Source organism: Falco punctatus (assembly GCF_963210335.1).
Source record: "Falco punctatus genome assembly, chromosome: 5".
NCBI classification, from domain to species: Eukaryota; Metazoa; Chordata; class Aves; order Falconiformes; family Falconidae; genus Falco; species Falco punctatus.
The window spans coordinates 66,823,824-66,849,640 of record NC_137584.1 but is presented as its reverse complement, the minus strand read 5'-3'; the positions used below and the strand labels follow the sequence as shown (position 1 = coordinate 66,849,640).

Sequence of the window (25,817 nt, the reverse complement as noted above, 5' to 3'; positions counted from 1 at the left end):
ACCGAACTTAACCCCATTCACCACCACTCCTTGGGCTTGGACATCCAGCGGGTTTTTTAACCAGCAAAGCATACGCCCATCCAAGCCATTAGCAGCCAGTTTCTCCAGGAGAACACGGAAATGGTGTCAAAGTCTAGGTAGACAACATCCACAGCCCTTCCCGCATCCACCGAGCAGCTCACCTTGTCACAGAAGATCAAGTCAGTCAAGCAGGACCTGCCTTTCATAAACCCATGCTGACAGAGCCTCATCAACTGGTTGTCCTGTACGTGCCACGTGACGGTGCTCAAGATGACCTGCTCCATAACCTGCCCTGGCACCAAGGTCAGAATGACAGGCCTGCAGTTTTCTAGATCCTCCTTCTGTCCCTTCTTGTAGATGGGCATCACAGCTGCTAACCTCCAGTCAACTGGGACCTCTTCTGTTCGGCAGGACTGCTGATAAACAATTGAAAGCGGCTCTGTGAGCACTTTCACCAGCTCCCCTCACTACCCCTGGATCACTTCCAACTTTTATCAACCATAGAAGTTCACTATCAATTGTTCTTGCAGAACAACACAAGTTTAGTATGCATTTTGCCTGCTTGATAACAAGGAGTCTTGTGACTCTTTTCTCAAGCATTCCTCTCACCAGGGTGGTATTTGGCTTGAAAGCCCATGGAATGCAACCAGTGCTTTTTTATTGTTATTTCTCTGCTGTATTTCGCAAATAAAAACCGGAGTTAAAGGGTATGAAGTGTACGAGCCGTTTAATTTAAACCTAATCTTCAGTCCTGAGTCTGCATACCTGACACTGCTCATGCTTTACAGGTTTTTCCTGCACAACATGTACTAAGATACCATAATCTCGTTGAGAACATTTTCAATTTTATTTGCTACTATTGCAATTACAAAGAATATAACAATGTAAATTTGCATTTTTAGTGACAACCCTTTCTAAAAAACAAGGTCAGAAATTAGTGTGCAACTATTCTGGCTTTGGGCAATTTTCATAGGATGGATATTTTCCTTCATGAACATTTGTCACATTTTACAGCATTGCATTTTCATAGTTCAGTAGACAGGAACAGAAATACATCTGTTCCTACTTGCAGAACACTCATATGTATTTCTGAAATATAAAAATACAACTTCTAATTAATAAATTTCATTTGTTTTATTGAGAGGAAGGAAGAATCCATCCATGGCTTTTGTCATGTCATACAGCACACTACTAGCTCTGATTCTCTCCTCCCTGAATTTATTCTCTAATGAGACTTGGTTTTTTTAACACAGGACATGGGATAGAATCACTGTCTTGCTCACAGCCCTGCAAGAGACTGAGGTAAAAACTCAAAGAGATGCACACTATTACAAATGCAAAACAGCCATCAAATTTTCCAGTTTATTGATGGGAATTCAAAATTGATACAAAACATGCCCTCTTTGCATGTTGTATTTTACCATTAAAATGTTTCCGACAGCGTCAGGTAGATTCAGAGTTAAGAATATACTTCAGCTTTTAGCATGTACCTTTTTTAAAGGTATTACACAAAAGCGTCTAACTTAGGTAACACGTGGTCCCAAAATTGCTTTCAGACTTTTTCTTTATCAAAAGACTCAGATCTTCTGCTGATCTGACGAAATAAGGGCTTAAAAATGTTTTAAGCCATTAATAAGTATCCTGTGGCGGAGTCAAGAAAGTTTATGATTTCCATTATAATCTTGGGCATATAAAGGCAACAGTCCTATAAAAGCAGCCCTCCAGAATATATGGAAAGTGGCAATGGGTATGACGCCAATTTATATAATTATCAAGTAAAACAGATTTTTAAAGCTATGAATGTGAGCAGTATCACAGCAAAATATTTAATGAATACCACAGAACCAATCAAGTTTGAAAGTTGAGCAGATGTTGTTTCAATCAACAGAGATTTGTAATGTCAAATATACCAAAACGTTTTCTAAAATAAATTCCTAATGCAGAAAAATTGACTTAAACTTCGCTCCTAGCTAATAGTACCTTTTATTTAAATTGGACCCTAAACTGATCAGACAATACATAGCCCACACTTTCAGACATTTATAATAAAAAAGCTTTTATTTTCAATTGAAACAAACGCACCATCCTGCACTTGAAGGCTATAATGAGCCATAAGCATATTCCAAGGTGTATCAATGGCAACAGATTGGTTTCACCTCCACTGAGAAGATACATAATGCACTCTTAATTGGTAAAGAAAATTAAACTGAGCCTTCTCAAAGTTTCTGTACTGTGTTTCTTATTATTGTACAGTTCCACAGTCAGACCAAGAGTTTGCAGTGTGTGCAGATATTGTAGTAAATCAACAGTATTGTTTAATCATCATCTTCCTCCTCTTCCTCTTCCTCCTCAAAACTGTCTTCAAAGCCCTCACTGTCCTCCTGGTCCTCATCACCTTCTATTGCCGTATCCCATTGTGGATGATTTTCTGGCACTGGTTTTGCTTCATGAACTTCCAGCTGTAATTGGGTAAAGAAAGAAAAGACAGGAAAAAAGGGTTACAAACAATACACACCGATGTGGAAAACCCCAAAAAAAACCACCAAATAACCAAAAAAAACCCAAACAAATGACACACCACACAAAGCTGACAGTTTAAAACCAACAACAACAAAAAACCCACAAAAAAGACAAAACAAACCCCACCCAAAACAAAACAACAGCAGTTTTCTGGTTTTTTTTCTTATCAGAAGTAAGGCATGCCAGATTTTTCTCACTAACTGGATGTATCTAGGACTAAGGGCAGGGAAAAGGCATGGCAGACCTCAAGGTATAAAGCCAGAGCCAACCATACTGCAGAAACTGAATAAATGTGAGAAAGCATGTATTAAAATATGCAGACACTCAAAAGCATCACAAACTAGTGCCATTTAATCCATCGTAAAATTGCCACTACTGGCATCAGACAGAGCTTGAGTCCCCCTCCTTGACACTATTTTAAACTTTTATTTCTTAAAGATAACGGGATTTGGGGGGTTTAATAGGCCTATGAAGTATCTTTTCATACAATACAAATACGTAACACAATTAACTATCACACCTTCAATGGTTTAATCTGGTCCAATCCCATATATGAATCCGATCTTAAATAAACTGTGTACTGATAGTTTCCAGGCTTGCCTGGCGCTGGGAACTTCAGCTCTACCTACAAAACAGAATCGTCATCATAAGCTCTTACTGCTTTCAAGAGACACATTAGAACAAGTACCCGAGTACCCTAACAAGCAGTAAATGCTACTACAGAAGAGTAATACTTGTTTTCTTAAAACGTTTTAGTTTCTTACAAGTGACATTTCTTTGAAAATCTCTACATAATCAAATACCCACAGAAGAGAGAATACCCAAACACAATACCTTCCATGAAAGCTGAATAATTAAGTCACATTTTTTTCTGAATTAGACCAAGTAACTTTACAATAAGTACAGTTTCACCCTCTTGTATGCCTCCTAAATCCCAAAAACCCAAAGAGGCTGAAATACTCAGTTTGTTGAAAGTACTAGCTTCACTCTTCTGTTACTTGAAATTGAATATGAAATCTAGTTTGAAAGAACAAAATACATCAATTCTCCATTTTTCAGAAAAGCAAGGAACACAGCCAAAGGTTACAGTCTCAGAAAGGTTCATATGAGCCGAGGCTAATTAATTTGTCACAGTCTCTGCTTTACAGAAAAAGAACACTTAGTATTTCAAACACATTTGAGTAACTTTATTTAAGAATGATCACTGTGTACAAATACTTGTTTTCATCAGCTTTTGATATTGGGGAAAAGAAACGTATAATGCCAAGAAACTTGAAAGTCTTAAACTATTTTTTCTTTCTCCATTATCAATTTTCACAGTTAAAAGGCTCTTCTCTACTTTTATCAGGAGAGTAACGCGTGTTTTGCATATTAAAGAGATACATATGAGAAAATTAAAATCTAAATGTATTTGTATACTGTAAGACACATCAGTACAGTTTTTTAATACGCCAAAATAAAATTTTTCAAGCACATTACCTCTTCTTTATCTTTTAGCGTACAAACATGATATGGCATACATATTAGCATCTGCTCCTTCCGATCTGCAATATATAGCCACCACCATTCTTGTTTTTCCTTTCATAAAAGAAAACAAAAAAAACAACCCAGGATTATTGAAGTCATATAAAATTATGCCCCTACACTTTATAACAGGTCCTTACAATACAGATAGAAAGGAGGTGGTTTGTGTTTGGCGAGGTTTGTAAAAACTCTTGGATGCGTATGAATAAAACACATAGTATGCACTGCACACTGAAAGCAAACAGGTTATCACAAGTAACTGACTGTCTCCAAAGGCTTCATTCCAGATATTCAAACTAAGCTACCCTGTGAGAGATGGAACCGTTGAAGAATTGTGTCCACTGAGGATTGACGAGCAACTTTATGCAACACAATACTACCTTAAGTCCTTCAACAGAAATCCAGCCTGGATAAAAAGGTCAGCATACAAAGCAAGGCATGCTAAAAGACTGATAAAGTTCTCTTTCCAGTAAATGATCTTTTCCAGGTAAGTACCCTTTGCCCCACTTTTTCTCTCCCCCTCCAAAAAGTAGGAATCTGCTGAAAGTTGGAATTTGGACATACCAAGATTTCACTTCAAGGAAGCATGAACCGCAGGCACTATTAGTATTTGTTAAGGATACCCAACAACTGTTGCCTATCACACAGCCTTCAAAACAGCTACAGGTCTCAAAGGTCTTGCCACCACAGGCACTAAAGCAGAGCTCCTAAACTAAATGAAATTAGATGTGTAGTCCTCATAAAAGACAGCAACATTGTACAAGAACAATAGTTTATCCCTCAACTGAGTCAAACTTTTTAAGACTGTGGTGCAGTTCAGCAACTATTCTCAAATGGGAAAGACTACAGGTCTTCAGCATCAACTGTTCTTCATTTAACCACTGTTCTTTGATTAACCCTCTGGCACACATTTTAGGCAAAATCCACTTTTTTTTAATAGAAGCTGAAACCTTTCTATTGCAAAAAAGTTAGTTTAGTACTGCAAAGTAAGTTTCCATTCCTTCACCTCCTTAAGTCTTGTCTTAAAAAAAAAAAAAAGTATGACAATAATGAGGGACAGGGGGACAGAGGGAAGACTTCTTCATATTTATGAATAAGTATTTTAGTAGACAGGTAACAGTCATAATAGCATAATCTTACCCTAGGGAAAAAAAGGGGGGAAACCCACACCTTTTAGACAACCCTGATATTAGACTCCTGAATTGTGTTCCAAACCCTTTTTTATTCACTCCTTATGTTCTGGTAACTGTTCACGTTTACAACGGACTGAAGCCCTAAAGCGTGAATCTTACAACAGTTGCAAGTCACACTCCAAACCAGGAGACCAATTTTTGTATATTTACACCAACAATGATCAAGTAGTTGCTTCAGTGCCACATGTAAGTGGTTCTTCTGCTTTGTTTTTAATCTAAAAACATTAGAAAGACTGAACGAAAGGATTTTAACGACACCACTGAGCCACTTTCAAATTCCACAGGTGGGAAGCAAATACTGTTAATATGTAGAATCTGAAGAATTTTTGTCTCTGCTGAAAGAGTCAAAAGTTCAGTAGCTTTGCTGTGTTGTTTTGGGGGAGGTTGTTTTGGGTTTTTTTTTAAACACTTCAGAAGCCAATGGTTAGTGAACTGGAATTTAAATAATGCAGGTGAAAAATTACAAAAGCTAAATTTACTCCTTTTCTTTTTTGAAGTGACTAATTGTTATGCTGGTAATAATTGTCACCATCTCACTGAAATATTCAGCTAGCAAACTAGAGATTTACAATGGCAAGACACTCACACCAGCAACCAAAACACCATGATTAGCACCGTTGAGTCCCAGAGCAGAGGAGTGTAAAATTAACTCAATATGTTAATGCCCATTTTACAGCATATAAAAGTAAAAGGAACTGCATCACAGTAAAGGAACTGCATTCCTTCACGTACTTAGAAAAACAGGCTCTGAGAACAGGACAAAATCCTATTCATATACTACTTAAGACCAGAATCTGTAGAATTATAAGGAGTCCTTTTTACAAGTATTCCAAGTGATTTTATGAAAAACCATCCCATGTGATTACAAGACATAAGTTATTTTATCTGTAAGTTTCAACAATAAATATACTGTCAATCTGTTTGACAGCTGTAGCAAAGAAGAATCTTATGCAGTCAAAGTGTTTATTTCCCAGCCAAGGGGCCTCTAGAAATAGAAGGATAAACAGTATAAATAGTACAGATGAACAAGAACTACAGAAGCTAGATTCATTACAGAAATGGCTACTTGCCATTTGGGCCTGTAAGGATTCTGACCATAGGAAAAAAAGATCTGCATTTGTATCAGTATGTTATTTATTTTACCAAAACAGTGTGCTGACTTACTATACACTGTGTACATTTCCATCACTATCAATGGCAAGGAATTATTTTTTTTTTTAGAACAAAGATCAAAACTGGATTTTCACAAAAAAACAGTAAAAACAGCCAAGGGGGGAAAGAAATACCAGAACAAATTACATTCATTGATCTAATGCTCAAAGGAATCTATAGCCTAAACTCTTTGGAAGTAAAGCTCCTGACCCCAAAAGCCATTGCTTTTTTATAGAAGGACAACTGTGCAGGAGTGTCATTTTCCTCTCTCTTATTGGGTGGAATTTAAAGTTTATGCCTGTGAGAATCTGGCAAGCCAACAGGCAAGCGGGCAAAATGCCCTTTAACAGATGGGTGCAAGGTTTGGCATGCCAGAGAACCAGTATGTTCAATGAAATTGGAACACCAGGGCCAGTTTCTACCTAAAAATGTTAAAACTACAATCTGTGCAGTTTCTGGATCCATGGATGCAAGAGCAGAAGATATTTAGGAACCTGCACAGATTAAATATGCATCTCTAGCAGTAATCAACTACCCAAAAACTTACATGAAACAGTGTTAAGGCTATCTCCCAAGAACAAGTGTATTAGGCTCACCATACTCAAATATATATGAGTGTATCATACACATATATATAAAAATATACGGTGAGTGTATTATACTCACCATACCCATAAACTCTGGAAACTCAGATATTCATACAACTGCAGCATGTTATCCTTAACTCTGTACCTCTGAACTGGCCGTGACCACAGTACACAAGATACTCTAAATCACAGATGAAAAACACACTTATAGAGTAAGATAGCTTTTGTTCTTCAGACGCTGCAAATCAACTCTACCTGAACACACTCCAACTGCAACTACAGCACCAAGTACAGCTGTGCTAAACTTTCAGGAAATCATTGAAGAGAGGCTGGAAAATTTACAGCTGCAGAACCCCAAGAGAGAATACACGTGTATCTTCAAGTTCAAGCATTCAATTCAGCCCTAGATTTATTTTTTTTTTTTAGCACAGTATTGTACTTAGGTTTTATCACAAAACCCACCAGCAGCTTGGTTACACAGAGCTGAAGCAGCTTTGTACAGAGTTAAGTATAAGCAAAGTCTCTGAAGGAACCCTCCAGTGCAGTCAAAGAAATATGAAAAGTTAGTGCCCGTGTGGCACTGGGCATAGCACATACCCTGTTTCAGCTCAAACTGATGACCAAAGCCAGCTGCCTTTGCAGCAAGGAGGTATTAAAACTCTGCTGCATATTTGACATGATCAAAGGCAGCCAGAAGAACAGAATGCCAGCACACCTTTTTCTGTTATGCTGGTGTACTGCTGGAAGCTTCACTGAGAGAGGGGAGAGTACCTAAATGTCAGGAAAATACAGCATTAATATCAGCCATTACAAAATTAGACGTCATGAGGCCACACAAATGTCAGCTAAGGCCTTCCAGAAAACAGCTTCTTTGGTTTATTTGTATATCTTGTCTGGCTCCTTAGCAACAGGTCTTGCTTCCCACACTTCACTTTCTAATGATGGCACAACTAGGTAAAAACAGCAGAACAGTATGATCAAAAGCATGGAAACAACAGAGCATTTTACAAGCGCAAGAAGCTGTACACGGTATAGACATAAAGAGCCTTGGGACTGAAAAGAGGGAGCAAATATATACAGAGTCTTCCTTTTTTCTGATGTTTCCCTGTTTGTTCTTCCCAGTCTCAGCTGCCTCCTTTAAACCACAAAAGCAGGCATAAGCCTTGCATCCCACCCCCCTGTTATTGGAGACAGCACAACGACAGAGAAGAGGATCCTAGATTAGTTCCCTAGTCAGACAGCAAGGAGGCAAAGGAAACCATCTGAACCACTGACTTGGAAAGAAAGCGTGGCCAAATACTCCTTCCTCCTGGTTCCAATCTGGTCACATCCCAAAGACCTAACTTATTTTCTCAGAACACAAAACGCACGCTTTGAAAAAATCCTATCCTCTTCCAAAATTTCATTGCTGTAATGTATTGTCAGACAGCTACTGAGTGGCGACTTACACAAACACCTAACAACTGATACCTCAGAACACACTTTCAACACCAAAGGCTGCTGTAGATACCACAGCCTATCCACCATACTGAGTCACCACACGCTCAAATACATCCCTTTCTCTGATACATCATCAGGTGTGGATGGGTATTTTTGAACTCTACAGGAAAGACTGTTCCACAAATGCCTTTTGCCACTTCCAGACCACACTGGCAGAGAAGCGGCAGCTTTGCCAACCCTCTCCCATCTTCCACAGCTGCACATCGCGTTGCCACCACACTGTTGCGCTGAGACCTGAAGTCAAGCAGCCATCCAAAAGAATCTGCTGATCCAAATGGCCGCCAAGCTCTCTTGTCACTACTGTTAACACAGGAGGGGTCAGGAGCTCGCCCACTCACAGGCACCTGCAGTTAGATAAAGAGCAAGTATACTCTACCCGTAACTCTACCTTACAGCCACTGCTGTACTTTCACCTTCCATGGAAAAAAACAGAAAATACTGTAAATCAGAACCCTGTATCTCTGAAAGGTTTAATTCTGAATCTATCTACATATAACAGATCAGCAGAAAAAAAGACCACTTTAGCACTACTGCCATCAAAAAGGAACCTTAAATTCTATACAAGTTTCCAAGTCTCTGGGAACTGGATAGAAAGAATAATACATTAAAAGTTTTTAGGAAAGTATCTGAAGGAGTTTAAGAGGATTTTATAAATTAAATGAAGACTATTTATAAATTTATAAATGTAAATGAAGATTAGCGATTTTTTCAAATATTAGACTTTTTAAAAAGCCCAGTGTTTACAGTAAAAACATAAAAAGAGAATTGATTTGTGTGATATTAATTCTCATGTTTCACAGTTGTAACTTTTTCCATTACTGACCTCAGGAAAAAAAAGACTGTAAACAGGATGCGTTATCTTTGACTTCGTTTCAAGAAGGGCTCGTTCCTTTCTCTGTATACTTTGCTGTAGCTCTTGCCATTCCTGTCAAAGACAAGTTTAAAGGGTTACTGTGCACTAAAAAAAAAAAAATATCTTTTGCATTAAAAAAAAGAGAAAGTTTAGCCCATGGAATTGATATATATGACAGGTTCTCATGCTACACTACACATTATAAAAGGGAAAGGCACATAGGGATTAAGTTTACAGTATGATTAAAACCAAAAATAAAAAAATAATCAAGTAACAGTATTCATGTAAATATTAAAAAAAAAAAAACCACTAAAATTCAAAAACACAGACCTGCAGGGCTTACACACATTCTTCAAAACTCACTTCTACAGCACTGCCTATAAGCACTACCTGAGTCGTTACAAACTTGATCATCCTTCTCCCATCAGCAGCTTACTCTCACCCTGTACAGGGCTTCCAGCTGTCACTCTCAAGTCTTTCATTGTAAGACCTGTGGTGCAGAAGCCATCTACCACCACAACGCCTCATTCTCAATTACAATTACAGTTTCGAACAACTAACTTCACCATTACTAGAGTTCAGTAAGCACATGTATGAGTTTGTTCAACTACTGCATGCTTACAGTATGCATTATGCAGTATGCAACAGCCACTGCATGTAAAGAACAAAGTTCAGAGGAGAGTATCTCACAAAATCCGCAGCAGCTAGTAATCAAATTAAGCTGAACGAAACATTACTATCTTTCCCTAAAGTTAAGCTATTTTTCTCATGTCCTTTTGAGGTTTTCTGCCTATGCTGCAAAGACCCTTCACTGTTCTCTCTGAAACAGTCTTGCAATGACAAAGCTCTTATGCCAGAATGAGGTCTGAAAACCTCTGGAGAACCGATATTACTCCTTCATCCTAGTGCTGCCTAGCCTGAGGGGATGCTAGAGGATTAAAATGCATTTTCTCTTAACCCCAGAAGCAACATTACCCTTCAAGAAAAAGTAAGGCTTACAGCTTCATCATCTTTGTTTTGCTTCTCATCTTGTTCTCTGTCAGTGTCTCTGTCACTTCCATCATCTTTTTCGCTTTGAGAGTCCCTGTTTGTTTCTTCTTCTTCAGATTCACTTCCTTTATCAGAGACCTCCTCCTCTTCTTCCTTCGCAACTATTTCCTAATGTGAAAAGAAAAAGAAGAAAAAAACCCAAAAACCTCTTAGTTTGTCTGCCTTATTGTAGTATGCAGCACTCAAAGCACCTGTCTCAAGGCCATAGACAGCCCTTATTTCCTATCTGGATCTACACTCTTCTGCATCACAGAGTATGTCTACAGTGAAGATTAATCCTCTTCACCTCATGTGCTACGAGAAGCAGGGAATCAAATTTCCCTCTCCATATGGCACCCACAATATGAACAAGAGAAAACAGTATTTGATTCCAGGGTCACATTTTAAAAAGTCCTAACAAAATTAGAGAGAATATAAGAAAGTACCTACAGCATAGCCCACGAAGTGGACAGAACACCATGCTGTGGGAGCATAAAGATACTAAAGCTACTTAATTTAAACCAGCTACTTACACAAGAATAAAATCTCATTTCAGTTTTTTCCCTTTAAAGGAAAAGCAGAGGGTACAGCACAATTCACCTCCCAGAAGGCTGCATAACTTGTAAGAAGGGACTGTGAAGCCAGACTTCTAAAGTAGCTGGGCTCAACTTTCAGCAGGCCACTGGAAACATCACTGTGGCGGCTCCCAGATTATTTTACCAGTAATTTTAAAATGTAAAGAAAAAAAAAAAAGCTGGTTTAGGATATACTTTATGAAAGCACAAAATTAAAATGTGACAGACAGATACAAAAACCCCATCAGATTTGAAGTGCTAAGATGAACAAAACAGTAAAGTATCAATGAATCTATGAGCTACCCCATTAGCTTGTTTTTGCTTCTGCTGTTTTGGTGGCTGCAATGAAGGTGGCACAGGTTTCTTTTTCAATGGTTTCTTCTTCTTTGATTTTGAAGCTTTCTTGGTTCCTTTATTCTTTTGCTGCCATCCTTTGCTCTTAACTTTGTTGACATCTCCTTGCTGTATGAAAGCAGTATTTAAAATATTTATTGTTCATTAAATTTCAGGCATTCACTGTACTTTAAGCATTTTAAGCTGAAAACCAAAGTCAGAAAGCATAGCTCAAGACACTTCAGTAAGCCTTTCTAAAAAAAGTTTAAAATTTAAAAAAAAAAAGCTTGAGAAGCACACAATTAGCAACTCAAAATCTGAAAGAAAGTTCTCTTAGCTAGCAAGAGGAACATTCATTCTTCACTTACCCCATCTTCTGTTGGTTGTTCTTCCGCTGCACATATAGACTGTTCTTTTTCAAACACTTCCTGGTTAGAGAAAGATGTGAAAACTACTAATGCCTCTCTGTACCAAAAGAGTAAATTACTATTTTGTATTTTAATGTAATCACCTTAATCGGGTCTGGAAGTTTTACTCATGTAAATTCTTTTATCACTGACAAACACAACAGGGGATTAACAGATCAAACAAACACTATTTTGAACATTTGGTCTAGGATTTTTCCATCACTAGCATTATAAAGAAATTTTGTAACAACATGTCATCTTGTTCCAAAGAATCTACTTGTTTCATAGAGCACAGAAATCCTGAATCACAAAAGCAAGCAGTAGTAAAATGCAAATTCTGCTCCAGTTGCCAGAGCATTAAAACTTCAACAGCTGCACTGCTACTCAGGGACAGAGGACAACAAATCACACCAGAAATATGAAACGTTAAGACAAAAACAATGTTAGTATTGTGTAGACTAGAATATCTCTATGCAAATGGAATTTTTTCATGCATTTCTTTCTTCAAAACATACTATATGCCATTTAAAAAAAAAATCAGTCATAAGGAGCTGTCTTTATATAAAGATGGCAAATAGAAGATATGACCCACAAAAAAAGCATCATGTGAAAGGCCAGCTCTAGTTTTTTAGGTCCTGTATCTCAATGCCAGACTGCCTAGTGCAGTTCACATAGAAAACATCTTAAATGAGTTTTCTACATGCTGTCAGACATTTCAATTAATTTCAAAGTACAGTTCAATATGCTCACAATTTTCAGTCTCCTTCATTTTTAAGATCCAGCATAGTGATCTTTTACTTTCTGGCTACTGCATCTTCAGTTAACAATGAGATGATGCATTCTGAAATTCCATAGCACAAACACATAGCACATATATACAGACTGTTTTCTGCTGAACTGGCTTCATTGGTTAGTCTGATCCTCAGCTGTAATACGCACACTTGTATGCCTTACCTTAGAGGCATAACTCAGACTTTCTGTTTACTTAGATAATTATCTGAATAGTAGAGATGCAAAAATTGACACTGTAGGTTTTGTTAGGTAAGTTTCTATGCATTAAGTTTTTTGTTCAAATACAGTCATTACTGCCTTTTAAGCTAAAAAATACGCACATCAGAAGATTAACTACTAGGATGTAGTATAATTTTAGTTATGCTGCATTGCTACCCATTCAGGAGTCCACTTCATGTTGCACTGCTGTACCACCTTTATATTAAGTTACGCATATTTTGCTGGACTGAGTTTCTTTTATGAAAGTGTCTTAAACACCCAAGAGATTTGTAACATTAGGAGTCCACATAAAGTGAAATCAAACACTGTCCCAAGGACTTGAGTGAATACTTTATTCCAGTTCAAGAACTAAGTTTGAGCGTCTCTTTTCCTGTTATTTACAAATCTCAGGCCAGTATCACTTGCCATATTCTTTTACTGTTCCCTAGACAACTGCAACAGGTCAGACTGAACTTTGGTTTGATTCCAGGAAAACCTTCTCATTCAGAAACAAAAACACAAGGGAGGATTAAGAGCAGAAGTTCTGAATTTCAAATTTTAATTTTACAGTTATATTTACAAAACACTATGTTAGCTTGCAAAGAAGAAATGCCTGTTCATTGGCATATACTTGCACTTACACTGAAAAAACAAGTACTCTTGATACTTACCGCCATGGTCTGTCTTGTTAGTGTGACCAGAACAGTGACAAGAGAACCTACTGTAATATTGTTGCTGTCTTCATCATCCAAAACTAGTATAAAAAGAAACGCAACACATCTACTAAACTTCTTTAAAGCCTTTTTTTCCCATTAAACATTGTTTCTGCTATGTCTAAATTTAGGCATACAAATTCCAGAATTTTTAACAAAAAAAATAATTCCAAAATATTATTAAATAAGTCTCTTACAACCTCAAGTATACTATCAGGATGAGGGCTGGTAATTCAGCAAACTATAAAATAGCAACACTGCGTTTGAAATTTTAATTGTATCAAAGCTAGAAAATTCAAAAGTTGTAGCTGTTGTGGGAACCATAATTCTGTTATATTGTGCATTATATATTAAAGCATAAAACTTCAGAAACATGAAATACCACACATGACCAAAGGGACCCTGTTATATTTGTTCTGGGAATCATAACTTTGTTTTTCTTGACTTTCATATGATTAACAACTCAATTTCAATGCCACATTAACCATCAGGCATTTAATTCTTTTTTTAAGTAGAAGACAAAAGAAAATAAAAGAATGGCAATGATTATTTTAACTAAAACATCAAACATAACACCCACAGGAAAGCCACTGAGGAGTTTATATCTCCTATCTATGAACTGGAGAATGTTCCACGTTAGGGAGGAGTAAACTTATATCCCAGCATAGACAAGTCATTTATTTTCCCTGCCCTGCTCTGCCCCTCCTGAGAAAGCAGTTTTACTATTCACTAGTTTTACAGATATATTTTATATAATGGTAATACTGAGCTAAACAGAAAAGCATATGCACTGTGTAATCCTCCATACCACACCTGAGTACAGTTGTGTGACAACTGAAGACTACAGATAAAAAAGGGTTCCTTGCCAAAATATGGGAAGGTGCTCCAAGACTGAATTTTAAGCTGATTAACAGGACTGTGCACAATCCCGTGCTACAATAAAATAGTGTTTTGTTTGGTTGTGTTTTTTTTAAATGTACATAAACAACATTTAGAAATACCAAGGTTAGCAGACATTTGCTTCCTTAATGGGTATTTCAATTAACATTTGCTTCTCACAGAGGATTATGCATAAACCAAATTACAAATCAGGCTACCCAAAACATATCACATTTTGAATGCGATCACTGTAACCACAGTAACAATATAAATTAGGATCAGGTATTAGAACAATCTTTCAAATATCTGACATTTACTAGCACTGAACTACAAAGGAAAGGAGACTGCAGAACCAATTCACTTTCCACTGAAAGACTGCCTACAGGAACAGCGTAAAAATATACCTAATCTTCAGAGGAAGAACATTATACATTCATTGAAACAATGCACACAAAAGGCAGCTAAGCATAGCATGGACAAATTCTGCCAGATATAGAAAATACACAAGGATTATCACAAAGGAACCTATGAATATTTAGTCATCGGGGCCTCCACTCAAAAAAATCTCACAGAGGACTCTCCATGTTGGAATAAACTGAGCATAAATTGTGGAATAAGCACAACTTTTTAAGATGGCTAATAAAAGTGGTATTTCACCCAAAATTCCACATTGCTCATGAAATATTAAATCAACAGATGAAATATCAGATAAGCTCCTGTAGGAGCAACTACTGCTGGTTTGGGAATCTGAAATGTTCAACGTACTTTATCTCCTCAGGCTATAAATCTCATGTACAACAGCCCACCACTCAAAAAACGATGTCATTTCCAGGCCAAATAATAACAGCGAGTTGTGTTTCAGCATCCTACAAAAGCTTACTGCCAACAGACTATCAAAATGTCAGAAGAGCAACATACACAGAACAAAAGGACCTCCCACTCACCCTGTGGTTTTATATCCATAGTGACATATGGAAAGCTGCCAAGGACAGCCATAACTTCATCGTATTTCTTATCTTCTAGGAAGTGCAGTAAATTGCGACGATCAGAACCTTTCAAACTCACCAAATCCTGAATACTTTTGATTTTATACTGAATTAAGAAAAAATAAGAAGAAAAAAAAAAAAGGAGTCACATGGTAGAAGAGAACATAGTCCACAAACTCTTAGTAATACATCACTTGTGTCCCCGTGTTACTAATATATATACACACACACCATTTGATTTGTTCTTTTAGAAACCCCAGACTTTAGGGAACTAGCAAGCCTATGTTTTGAGAAACAATAAACCACAGAGGTTGCATTCAAATCTACCAAATAGCACAGCTTTGAACATTGGGGTGTTCCTTAGTATGTCACCCCTTGGAAACTGGATACATTTCTTATAAAACTATTATTTCAGCCCGCTTTTTGAGAAAGCTGAGCTGAGAAATCTTACTGATCAGGTTCTTTATTTAGATAGAGTAGCTCAGTGCTTTGAGATTTATATTAGCAGGAACAACCTAAGTGCAAGTTTTTTGTTTTGGTGTTGTTTTTTTTTTTTTTTCTTCATACCGAACTGCAAACAAATCTAAAACCAGATTTGCAGAACAGATCTAAACGGATAAAACAGATTCATCTGAACACCTCGTTATCTTACCATTACAAATGTACGCATCCAGATAGACTGATCGTACCTCAAATCTAGGGGACTGTATTTTTGAAGAGCTCAAAGCATGAGAATCCTACCAAAACAAGCCTACCAAATTGGTCTCTTCCCTCTTTCACATGAAGGATAGGTAGGGTGAGACAGCCCAATTATTGATTTTTATACTTAGTTACACTGCATGTGAAAAAATACATCTCAAATCATGTACTTTTTTGTATGCTGCCTGTAGTTTAGGGCTGGATGAAGAAAAGTAATTTTCTCTAAGGGAATGATTCTTTTATTCATCCAAAGGAAGACTACTTGACTACCTGATGAACAAGCACCTTCAAAGGGGATTAAAAAAATGCAGTACTTTAAGTATTCTTTATCTTCACACCAACACAAAAGCATTTAAACACCCCCTAAAGCTGTAGTTAAAGCTAAGCAAAAGTTTCATTAGATAAAGAATATTTTTGAGATTGGTCCAAATTAACCATTGTAATAAGACTCTCAGAAAAGTCAACAGCTTCTACTAGAAGATAACTGCTTGTTTCTAAGCAGGCATTCCTAGTAGATATACTACAGTCAAACAAACAGGTTTGAATACAGCAACGGTCTGACACATGGTGAAGAAACATACGCAGGTATTCGTACAAGACTATTCACTTCTGTCCTTAAATTCTACAAATACCAACTACATAGAAAGAGCTTTATAAAGCATCCTCTTTCATACATGAAGGATCATAAAACCTGAAATACTTCCCACAGTAACTGATAACATTCTTCCCTTTAACGAACTCCTCTGTGCTACCTTCCAAATATATTTTCTATCAAACCAGATTAAGAATGACAAAGCCAAACAAACAAAAAAAAAAAGTCCCAGTAGGATATTCCAGCCACATTCTAGACAAATATTAAATAGGAGATTGTAATAAGAAATAAAGGGTTTCTTCTGTTTGTGAGGTCAACATACACTGATCTTTTACACTTAGCAGATCTCTGATCTTCATTCCCACCTCCTAACAGAGGAACTTTAAAGAAACAAAAACTACACAGATCACCCAGGAAGTATTGTAGTGAATTAATGAAAAATAAATGTATTTTTATTCTCTTAATTAATTCATGTCCTTGCTTGCTTATAGGCAAATAGGCAAGAGAAATAACAGGAAGTGTTTTAAGAAGTTACCAAGTATCATTTGTAGTTTTATACCTTCTTATGATTGGAGACTCGCCTAAGATTGTCCTCTTCAATGTGAGGCAGCTGCAAAAGGGGAGACTTGAACTGCTGAAGTCCCTGGACAGTCATCTGGGAAAGCTTCATGCAATTTTCCAAAGATCCCAAAGATGGAGCACGAAACTCCCTTTCTTGGGGAGAATGAAACAGATGACATCACTTTTATATTTTTTTCTCCTTCTTACACTTTTACAATGTATACTTGTATTACAGACTACAGAAAACAGTTTTTTTCAGTCAACCAAACAAGAAAGAGAGGCATCTTAAAATGTTCAGCATAACTAACCAGGCAGCCTTGTTACTCTCACTGTAGTCACATAGCTCAGCAGACTGTTTTCTTCCCCCTTTTTAAATTATCACATCTGAACTCTAAGGAAGGGAAAGACTTCCATCTAACTTTGTCTCAGGGAACAACATGTTGCACAATGTATCTGTGCAATTATTATAGACAGAAACGTCACCATTTAAGTTTAAAAAAAGCAGCAGCAAAACCAACCTGGTTTAAATTTGTATATTTTATATATATGTGTGTATGTATAACGCTTAGCTCTACTTTGTAAGCGTACTGTTAAACATAGTTTATCACTCATCTTATGACAATATATTACAGATTTTCACCTTGAGAGATGAACATAAACGTGGCAGCCTATTACATGCCAGAAAAAAACTGTAGGTATAACTGAAGCTAAGCAGAGCATGTTATGTTAGAAGGCAGTAACAGCTGTAAAAATATCAAAGGCGTGGCTTAAAAGAGGTGTCTGAGCAAACACCTATTTGACTTTTCTTTAAAATACTAAAGGAATTCTTGATAATTTCTAAAAGTATAAAAAAGTATACACTCCACATAATTAAAATTATTATAAGATAGACAAGGAGAAAGCCTTAACCAGAACAGAGCAAAAGAAAAAAATAAAACAGACATTTAATACTCTTCATTATGGCTGCAAAGAAATGAAAGACAGGTTTCCACATACTGTTATTTAACCTTTGTTAGACAACCATCCATTCATAACTAAGACTTCTCAAAGCCCCATTTAGAAAACTCATTTCAGAATTCCATACAGCTCAAGAGCTGCTTCAGGTTTGGAACTGGCAATGTTCAGCTTACTCTATGTGTACTTTACCATGACACAGAAAAATAAGTTAGATTGTCTTCAGAGAGACAAGAGGAATTTAAGCTATTTGGGTCTTTTTCTGAACTTGTATGTGGCATACAAAAGAACCAAAGGCAATTTCTAACAAGTATTACAGAAGGCACCTGTAATTTACAATGTTTCTCATTTTATTTAAGAATCGGTATACGTATTTTCTTATACTTTAAAACCTTTCCTGAGAAACAATCAGCCTTTGATTACCTTGACTGTTGCAGATATATTCTATATATAAACATATAAAAATCAGTAAGAATACAAATGTGTTGTGTACGTACACAAAAAATATATACGTACACAAATACATATACTTGGTATGGACATATTTGGGATACTACAACAGGGACATAGCAGTATCTTTCAATAGATTGGTCAGACAGATGGTCAGAAGGAATATGGCCACTCTGCTAGGGCTGTGTGATCAAGCTTATCACACTATTGAGGCGATTAGAAGTGTGGATAAAAGCAGGTTTACTTACGCCTGGGTGGGAAGGTAGACAGGCCATATATCACCTGCACCTGACCAAAAGGGTCCTAAAGCCAAAATTGCTGAATGTTTATTTTAAGTGCCAATGGCCATGTAATTAGATAAAAAGCAAGTTTAAATTAATCTTAGAACATTTTATAGAGGAAATACGAGAAGGTAATAAATCTGATGCAAAACTCCCAGATTTGGTGCCTTCAGTATGTTTCCTCCTTCCTTTACACCACTACCTTGCTACAAATTTATAAGCAACTACCAGGGCATGTTAAAGGCACATGAAAGATCACTCTCACCTCTGCTCCACCTACCCCTCTCCATTCAAATGGCCTGTTTCTTCATTAATTACACCAAGCTATAAATGTAATCAGCTATCAAATCAAATTACATGGCAGTAATACATTTTTTTTTTTAAACCCAGTATATTATACTGTGAAGGTTATACAGAACGTAAAGAGAAAAATACCATATGAATGGAACTATCTGGCTAGACATACTGATAAGTAACAAACATGTAACTTGACATTTAAAAAAAAAAAAAGGTAATGGAAAGACTAATCTCCCAAATAAACAGCACAAAATTTACTTTTTGTCTTACCTATCTTCCACCTCCCCTGTAATTTTTTGGCTGCTGCTAAGGAGAATCACAGAATTTTTTTAAATTAAAAACACCCACACTATAAACCAAGTTAATAAAAGAATCTTAAACACTCTCTGACAAACCGGCTTTTGCGGGACATTCACATAAAGCTGTGAGACCACAGAGCACTAGTCAAAGAGTAGAAATTCTTCTCTTTCTTAAAGCACTGACTCATCATCCATATGACAGCCAAAAAATATTTTAATAAAGTTGGAGAATATTATTTCTGTTTCCTGAAAATAACACTGCAATTCCCTGACAGTGGATCTAAGGACAGAGTATAGCTTTTAACACCACCTGACTGTCCCCATAACATGAATGCCATTGTTGCACATATTTTGACAGCTTCTGCTTGTCAAAGTGCACAAGACAAGATGACCTTTAAACTAAGGTCATCCAAAACATATGACATTAGTCAATCACAAATTCCAATGAAAATCATAGTTGCTTGTGAAGAAATGGAAGGATTGGTATACACCTGTCAAACCACCACCTCTACCTTACACCGCAGCTTCCAACCTGAATTAAGAATCACACTTCGACTGGACAGCTGAACTGATGCCTAACCTTTCTGCAGACAGTTACCACAGCACATTCCATGTTTCTGGCAGCGAACGCCTTGCTTGGCAGGGCAGCTGCCTGTGATAGTTAAAGATGAAGAAAGAGTCAAAGAAGCCATCAAGATAATGTAGACCTGCCGATTATCAACTACCAGTTAATCACCACAAAACAATACATGCAAGCAAGCAAGGGATGCCACAGACCAAAGCGTATTTTCAGGGAAGAAAAAAAAAAAAAAAAAGAGTCTCACAGACCATGTAGAAATCAGGCAAGAGAGTACAAGACATTTTATCTAGAGGTAGCTCACAATTGCCACCAGGCTGGAAAAGGCTTAGCACTGACTGGACTGAAACAAAAACAACATCAATTTTGGTTTTGTGAAACCAGATCCTTGCAAGTTCCTTGCAAGTAACAAACCCAAACTCATCTGCAAAGAATGATAGCTCTGTTAAAACTTAAGCAGTAACCACAATTAAATTATTTTTATGCCACATCTACACTCATTTGTTCAAGACAGATTGTTTCTAATGGCGCTTGTTAAGAAAGTCCCTGTCTTATGAGGATGTATCAGCAGCCTGAGGTACCACTTTTCACTATCTTGGGAGGCAAGATGCTTGTTCCTGTGAAGGGCTCACACAGAACTTCAAAAATCTCATTCTGTGATGTGCTGTTCTTAGTGTTTCTAAGTCTTTCCTGCACCTTCTCCAAGAACAGCTGGTACTGGACCAATAGTGGAATGCTATATGGACATTTTTAAAACTAAGAAAACTAAGTGCCAAGATCATGAAGATTCATCCAAGGTGGTTTTCTTCAAAAGATTTGACTAAAAAGTGCGCATAAATGGTTAGTTATTAGTTATGCTAATGACAATGATAATTAGTATCGTAATTATTGTGATATATTATTATGTATTATATTGTTATTATAATTCAGGGTATTTGAAAGACATAAGTGAATGCAGCACAAACTGAGACTCCTTGTCCCACCATCAATTTAGGTTTCACAAAATAAGATTTGTCCCCAAAATATTTCTTTAGATAATATTAATGCATGCCATCACATTTTTCACAAATCAGAACTGCTGAACATCTATGGCTAATTATAGCATGTAATAATTTTATGAACCATATCAAGGCTGATTTAAATGAAAATTAGGACTAAACCCAAAACCATCTGTAGTTAATTTTTAAGCTACTTGTGTTGAGATGACAAATACGTGAAGAAAAACAGTCTCTCAAAAATGTCAATATCTGACCTTAATTTTACACATATTTTAACAGAAAAAAAAAACCACCCAAACAATGACACCTTTTAACTTTCCAGTTGTTTTCCAACAAAAGTCAGGCATGGGGGCAAAATTATCACTACATGTACAGTCATCAAAAAAAGGGTCAACATTTTAAATTTGCTAAGTGGTAAGTAGCAAAAATGGTGATTTCCTTTAGAACAAAGACCAAAATTCTGAAGTAGTTTACCTTCAAGTGCTCAAAATCGTTATTGTCAGCCTGATGGGTAACTGCTGGGTATCACCATCCCTTTGATGCTTTGTGCTGAGCATGCACTGGCATGGAAGTGAGAGGAAATGTTTGGTACAAATTTCTGAATATTGCTGTTTTAAAACTTTGGAAATAATTTTAAGAAAATTTGCTAAAGAAATACCAAACAAATCCTCAACTATATCTATGACACCCTTCTACTTTTTTTCAAAATTCTAGGAAAGTAACTTTTACCATACGTAATGACAGCTATAAATTCTCATCAACTTGCACAGACTTACTAAGGTTGGAAGGGATCACCATAATCTCTAAGAACAGTTATAACTAAAGGTTGTTTAGGTTTATTTTTTTAATAACCATCACTTCCATTTCACATGCAAATAAATGGAAAATCAGTTTCCACTACTGTCTTCCAAAACACTGTTTGATTTTTTTTCTTTTAATTTAAGCTAAAGTCTACATTTTCTGGAACTGCAGAGCAGTTTATTAAATACACTGCATCTATAAATAATCATTTTAATGTCAAATTAAAAAGGTATCTCCACGTACACACAGAACTAGAGAAGAATACAGCTACCTGGAGGCCATTCAAGTTGTGAAGTACATCATGCACTCTGTTAAGTATCTGATTTCAGCTTTTAAAAGAGCAGCTATAGGTATTCTTCATTTTTCAAAGACTTCTGGTTCTGTTGCATGCAAAAGCTTCTATCTGTAATATTTTGGTTTCATTTTGCACATGACAAAACAAGTATTTGATAGCTGATCAATATATATATAGGCCATCTTAAAAGACATCTTTCAGAAGTTTCAAGTATTTTTATGCATAAAACCTATCCAGGTTTTTTAAAAAATACCTACACATTTGGCATGCACAAGGGCTTATAAACAAGTAAAAAGATGCACTTTTCATAATTAGCTATAATATGAGGACTTGGTCTAGCTGAACTAGCAAAATTTCAAAAAAACCACCAACAAACTACCAAAACCAACAAAAAAACACTACACTTCCAAAACAGCTACTTAGCTTTTTATGAAAAAAATGACTAAAGTATTACACTAATAAAGTTTCAAGCATATCTCTATGACTTTTGTTACAGTGCTAGTCTGGAGAATATTCACAAAAACATATCCACAACTGAGCTCTTAATATGATACCCATTAATAACAATACCATTTAGTGTTAGGTGAAGATTACTTCTACAATGAAAAATATGGCTCCTGCTTACTTCAAGGTTTCAAGTTTTCTCCCCAGCAGTCTCACAGACTGGTAAAGGTAAGGTTTAAAAGACAATTAGAAATACATTCCATCAATACTTCTTTCTAAAATAGGACGTAGGCCAGCACACAACATCCTTATCTGCTCATGTCCCCCTTCTCACACTTTATTTAGTTATGGAGCACAATTTCCAGCACCACACCTGGGAAAGATCTTCCCCAAAACCATTCTTGTTAGGAGGCTATCTATGCTTGTTTTGTCTAGTAAAGATCAACCAGTAAGTATTATCTGATAACAACCAAAATGTTCACCAGTTTGCCATAAAAAAATGCCTTGCCTATGTTTGTTGTAATAAAGCAAGGAGATGCAAGCCCTTGTTTCTTCACACTGCAAGCAGCCATCTTTAGCATAATTGCCTTTTTACAGTAAGAATAAAAAAAAAGCTTAAATACTACATTTCAATTAAATTTAATTTTTATGGCAATTACAGCAAAGTAAACCTGCCCCTACAAGTTCAGAAAAAAAAAAAAATAGCAGGCTAAACAGCACAGGATCCCAAAATGGAGAAATATAAGCAATAAAAAGAAAAGATCCAAAAAACCAAATGATACTCAAACAGAAGAACTGTTCTTCACTAAGAGTGGTGAGGCACTGGAACAGGCTGCCCAGAGAAGCTGTGGATGCCCCATCCCTGAAAGTGTTCAGGGCCAGGCTGGATGGGGCTTGGAGCAACCTGGTCTGGTGGAAGGTGTCCCTGCCCATGGCGGGGGGGTTGGAGTTAGATGATCTTTATGGTCCCTTCCAACCAAAACCATTCTATGATTCTATGAATTGTAAAAGTGCAAATGAAAACACGGATGAACACAAGTAATTTGTCTTACATTAAGTGCTTTCCTACCAAAAATTGACCAGATCTTTAAGAAAAGGTTTTCAATTGCAGCATTTAAAGTGAAACTTCCAATTGCAAAAATTACAAGCCAAACACAAGATTTCAGAGTAGAAATGCTGCTGCCACTGCTAAGGGCAATCCTTAAGATAGAGAGAGAGTGCTCTCCTAACAGTAAAAAGAGCAAAAGTGCATTTAGGCATTTCTAAATATCACAGGTTAAGTTTTCCACAAGAACCAAAGACTATGAAATACTGCAATGAAGAATCATATTTACTAATTTTAATTATACAGTTTCTTTTCTTACCTTCCCGGCTTCGAGCCATTATTATTAGTTGGCAGATCACATTAATCATTTCTTGCAGTAGTGCAGGACTCTTTTTCAGGATAAACTGCTGATCTGCAAGACATTAACTGGCTGCAATTATGCTGCACTTCTATTAGGAAAAAAGGAGGACAGTTTACATGAACTGGACATTTAATGATGTGGTTTTCATTTCTATTCATTCCTGTGTTACTGAAAGTACCACTTTATTCTCGTTGACACATCCATCTATAACGCTCCCTAACAAAACCTGAAAGAGCAAGTGCAAACACAGATTTTGTATACCAGACAAGCAGCTTCCACATCGAACAAAGAGGTACTTACTAAATCCATCTAAAAAAGCAACAGGATAGCAAGCAATTTACCAGTCTTATTAAAACAGCGTGACCTCTTTAGGTAATCACAGGTTTAAAAAAAAAAAAAAAAAAAAAAAAAAAAGATTTGAGTGAAACGTTAGTTTTGGCAAACATATTAGTCGTAAAGCACTAACTATGTTTGAATATAGATCTGGGAAGCTGTAAGTATGAACAGTAAGTAGCAAGCACGGTAAGAGATTTTTACTGACTGATTAAAACTGATCATTTTTCTTTTGAAAGAAACTGGAAAGTTTGAACCAAAGCATCTTGACTGGTTTGTTGTTTGGTTGGGTTTTTTCAGTTTGCATTAAGACACAGAACATATTCAGCTTGTTGGTCAGCCTAAGAAACCACGAGTTTCACAGCTGAAACTTAAGAACTGCATTTAGAAACATTTCAATTTTATATTTACAAGTATGAAAAATTGTAAAACACAAACTGAAGCCCATCGGTAACTGATATTTAAAGTTCTGATCTTGCCATCTTTGCTTCACATAGTGGGCTAAAAAACTCCAAAAATAACCATGTGTGGTGGAAATGTTACAGCAAGCAGTATTAGGCTTATCTTGGATTTCTTTACTCTGAAAAGCAAATATACTTCACGTTTAACTTTTTTTCCTACTACAAAGAAAAAAAAATGTCAAGGTCACATTTGCAGCCAAAAAGCACTTAAAAGTAGGATATCAGTATTACAGGGCTGTCAAGTGAAAGAGTAAATGTTTTAAAGAGTCATTAAAGTTGAAAAACCTAAGTACGCTGCATAAAGTATTGAGCAGAGATCCACACAACTCCTTAATGAACAAGAATTAGGAGTACTAAAGCATGCAACATGTTGCTGTTTCCTACAATATCCCATTAGGGGAGAAGCTATTACCTTCTTCAAGCACTTCAGGAACTTTCATCCTGGCAAGATGGGTCAACAGCAGAACTCTGGCTTTCAGGCTGTAAGGGCAGGTGAGCGGAGGCTCATTCTTCTTTAAATTTATGCCACCGATTTCTCTGATTAGCTAAAATAAAATAATCAAACACACAAATACAGGAGGAGAACGGTTTACAAGGAAAAAAAAATTACATTCAGAAAAGCAAACCTTTAAATAACTTTTCCCTGGAAAGTTCTGTAGAGATGAACGTTAGTCATTTTTATTCATAACCCAGCTCCAGAAAGTCAAAAAGTATCTTCAAATGCCTTGCTTCAATGCAGGAGGGAGGTGGGAAGTAACAATTTGCACACAAGAAATATGCCTTGAATAACACTGAGTGAATCTGTATTGATAGATAAATAGTTTTTAAAATCTGATTTTATTGCCAAAGTTCACTGGATTCAATCATATTTCTAAGGTGTTTATATTAAACTCAATATGCACTAGCAACAGCATCACCTTGAGACCTTTCACCCACACCTAAGACGCAGACAACTTCCTCAGAAGCAGTCTCAGGTGTCACAGGAAGGAGGGTTATAAGCCTGGACTCCCTGGTAGGCTGAAGATCAAGTATTTTAACTTCTTTCTAAACAGCACCAACATGAAAAAAGCGTGGTGTTCTTCATTCAGGATGACCTCTCTTGATCCT

At 36.6% G+C, this 25,817-nt stretch overlaps 1 protein-coding gene across 1 annotated transcript in view; it reads right to left on the bottom strand.

Annotated features, from left to right (window-relative positions):
- Positions 1-1,369: 1,369 nt before the first annotated feature.
- The window catches only part of SEC63 (SEC63 homolog, protein translocation regulator), a 63,709-nt gene continuing 39,261 nt past the window's right edge, over positions 1,370-25,817 (bottom strand). Inside the window, exons 10-21 of the mRNA XM_080390350.1 lie at positions 25,123-25,255; positions 23,875-23,967; positions 17,113-17,267; positions 15,221-15,368; positions 13,356-13,438; positions 11,656-11,715; positions 11,258-11,416; positions 10,350-10,508; positions 9,321-9,422; positions 4,021-4,119; positions 3,062-3,166; positions 1,370-2,480 (exon numbers count right to left, since the gene is read on the bottom strand). Coding sequence (XP_080246476.1) covers positions 2,337-2,480; positions 3,062-3,166; positions 4,021-4,119; positions 9,321-9,422; positions 10,350-10,508; positions 11,258-11,416; positions 11,656-11,715; positions 13,356-13,438; positions 15,221-15,368; positions 17,113-17,267; positions 23,875-23,967; positions 25,123-25,255 — 1,440 coding nt within the window. The 3' untranslated portion in view covers positions 1,370-2,336. The remainder of the gene's footprint in view (positions 2,481-3,061; positions 3,167-4,020; positions 4,120-9,320; positions 9,423-10,349; positions 10,509-11,257; positions 11,417-11,655; positions 11,716-13,355; positions 13,439-15,220; positions 15,369-17,112; positions 17,268-23,874; positions 23,968-25,122; positions 25,256-25,817) is intronic.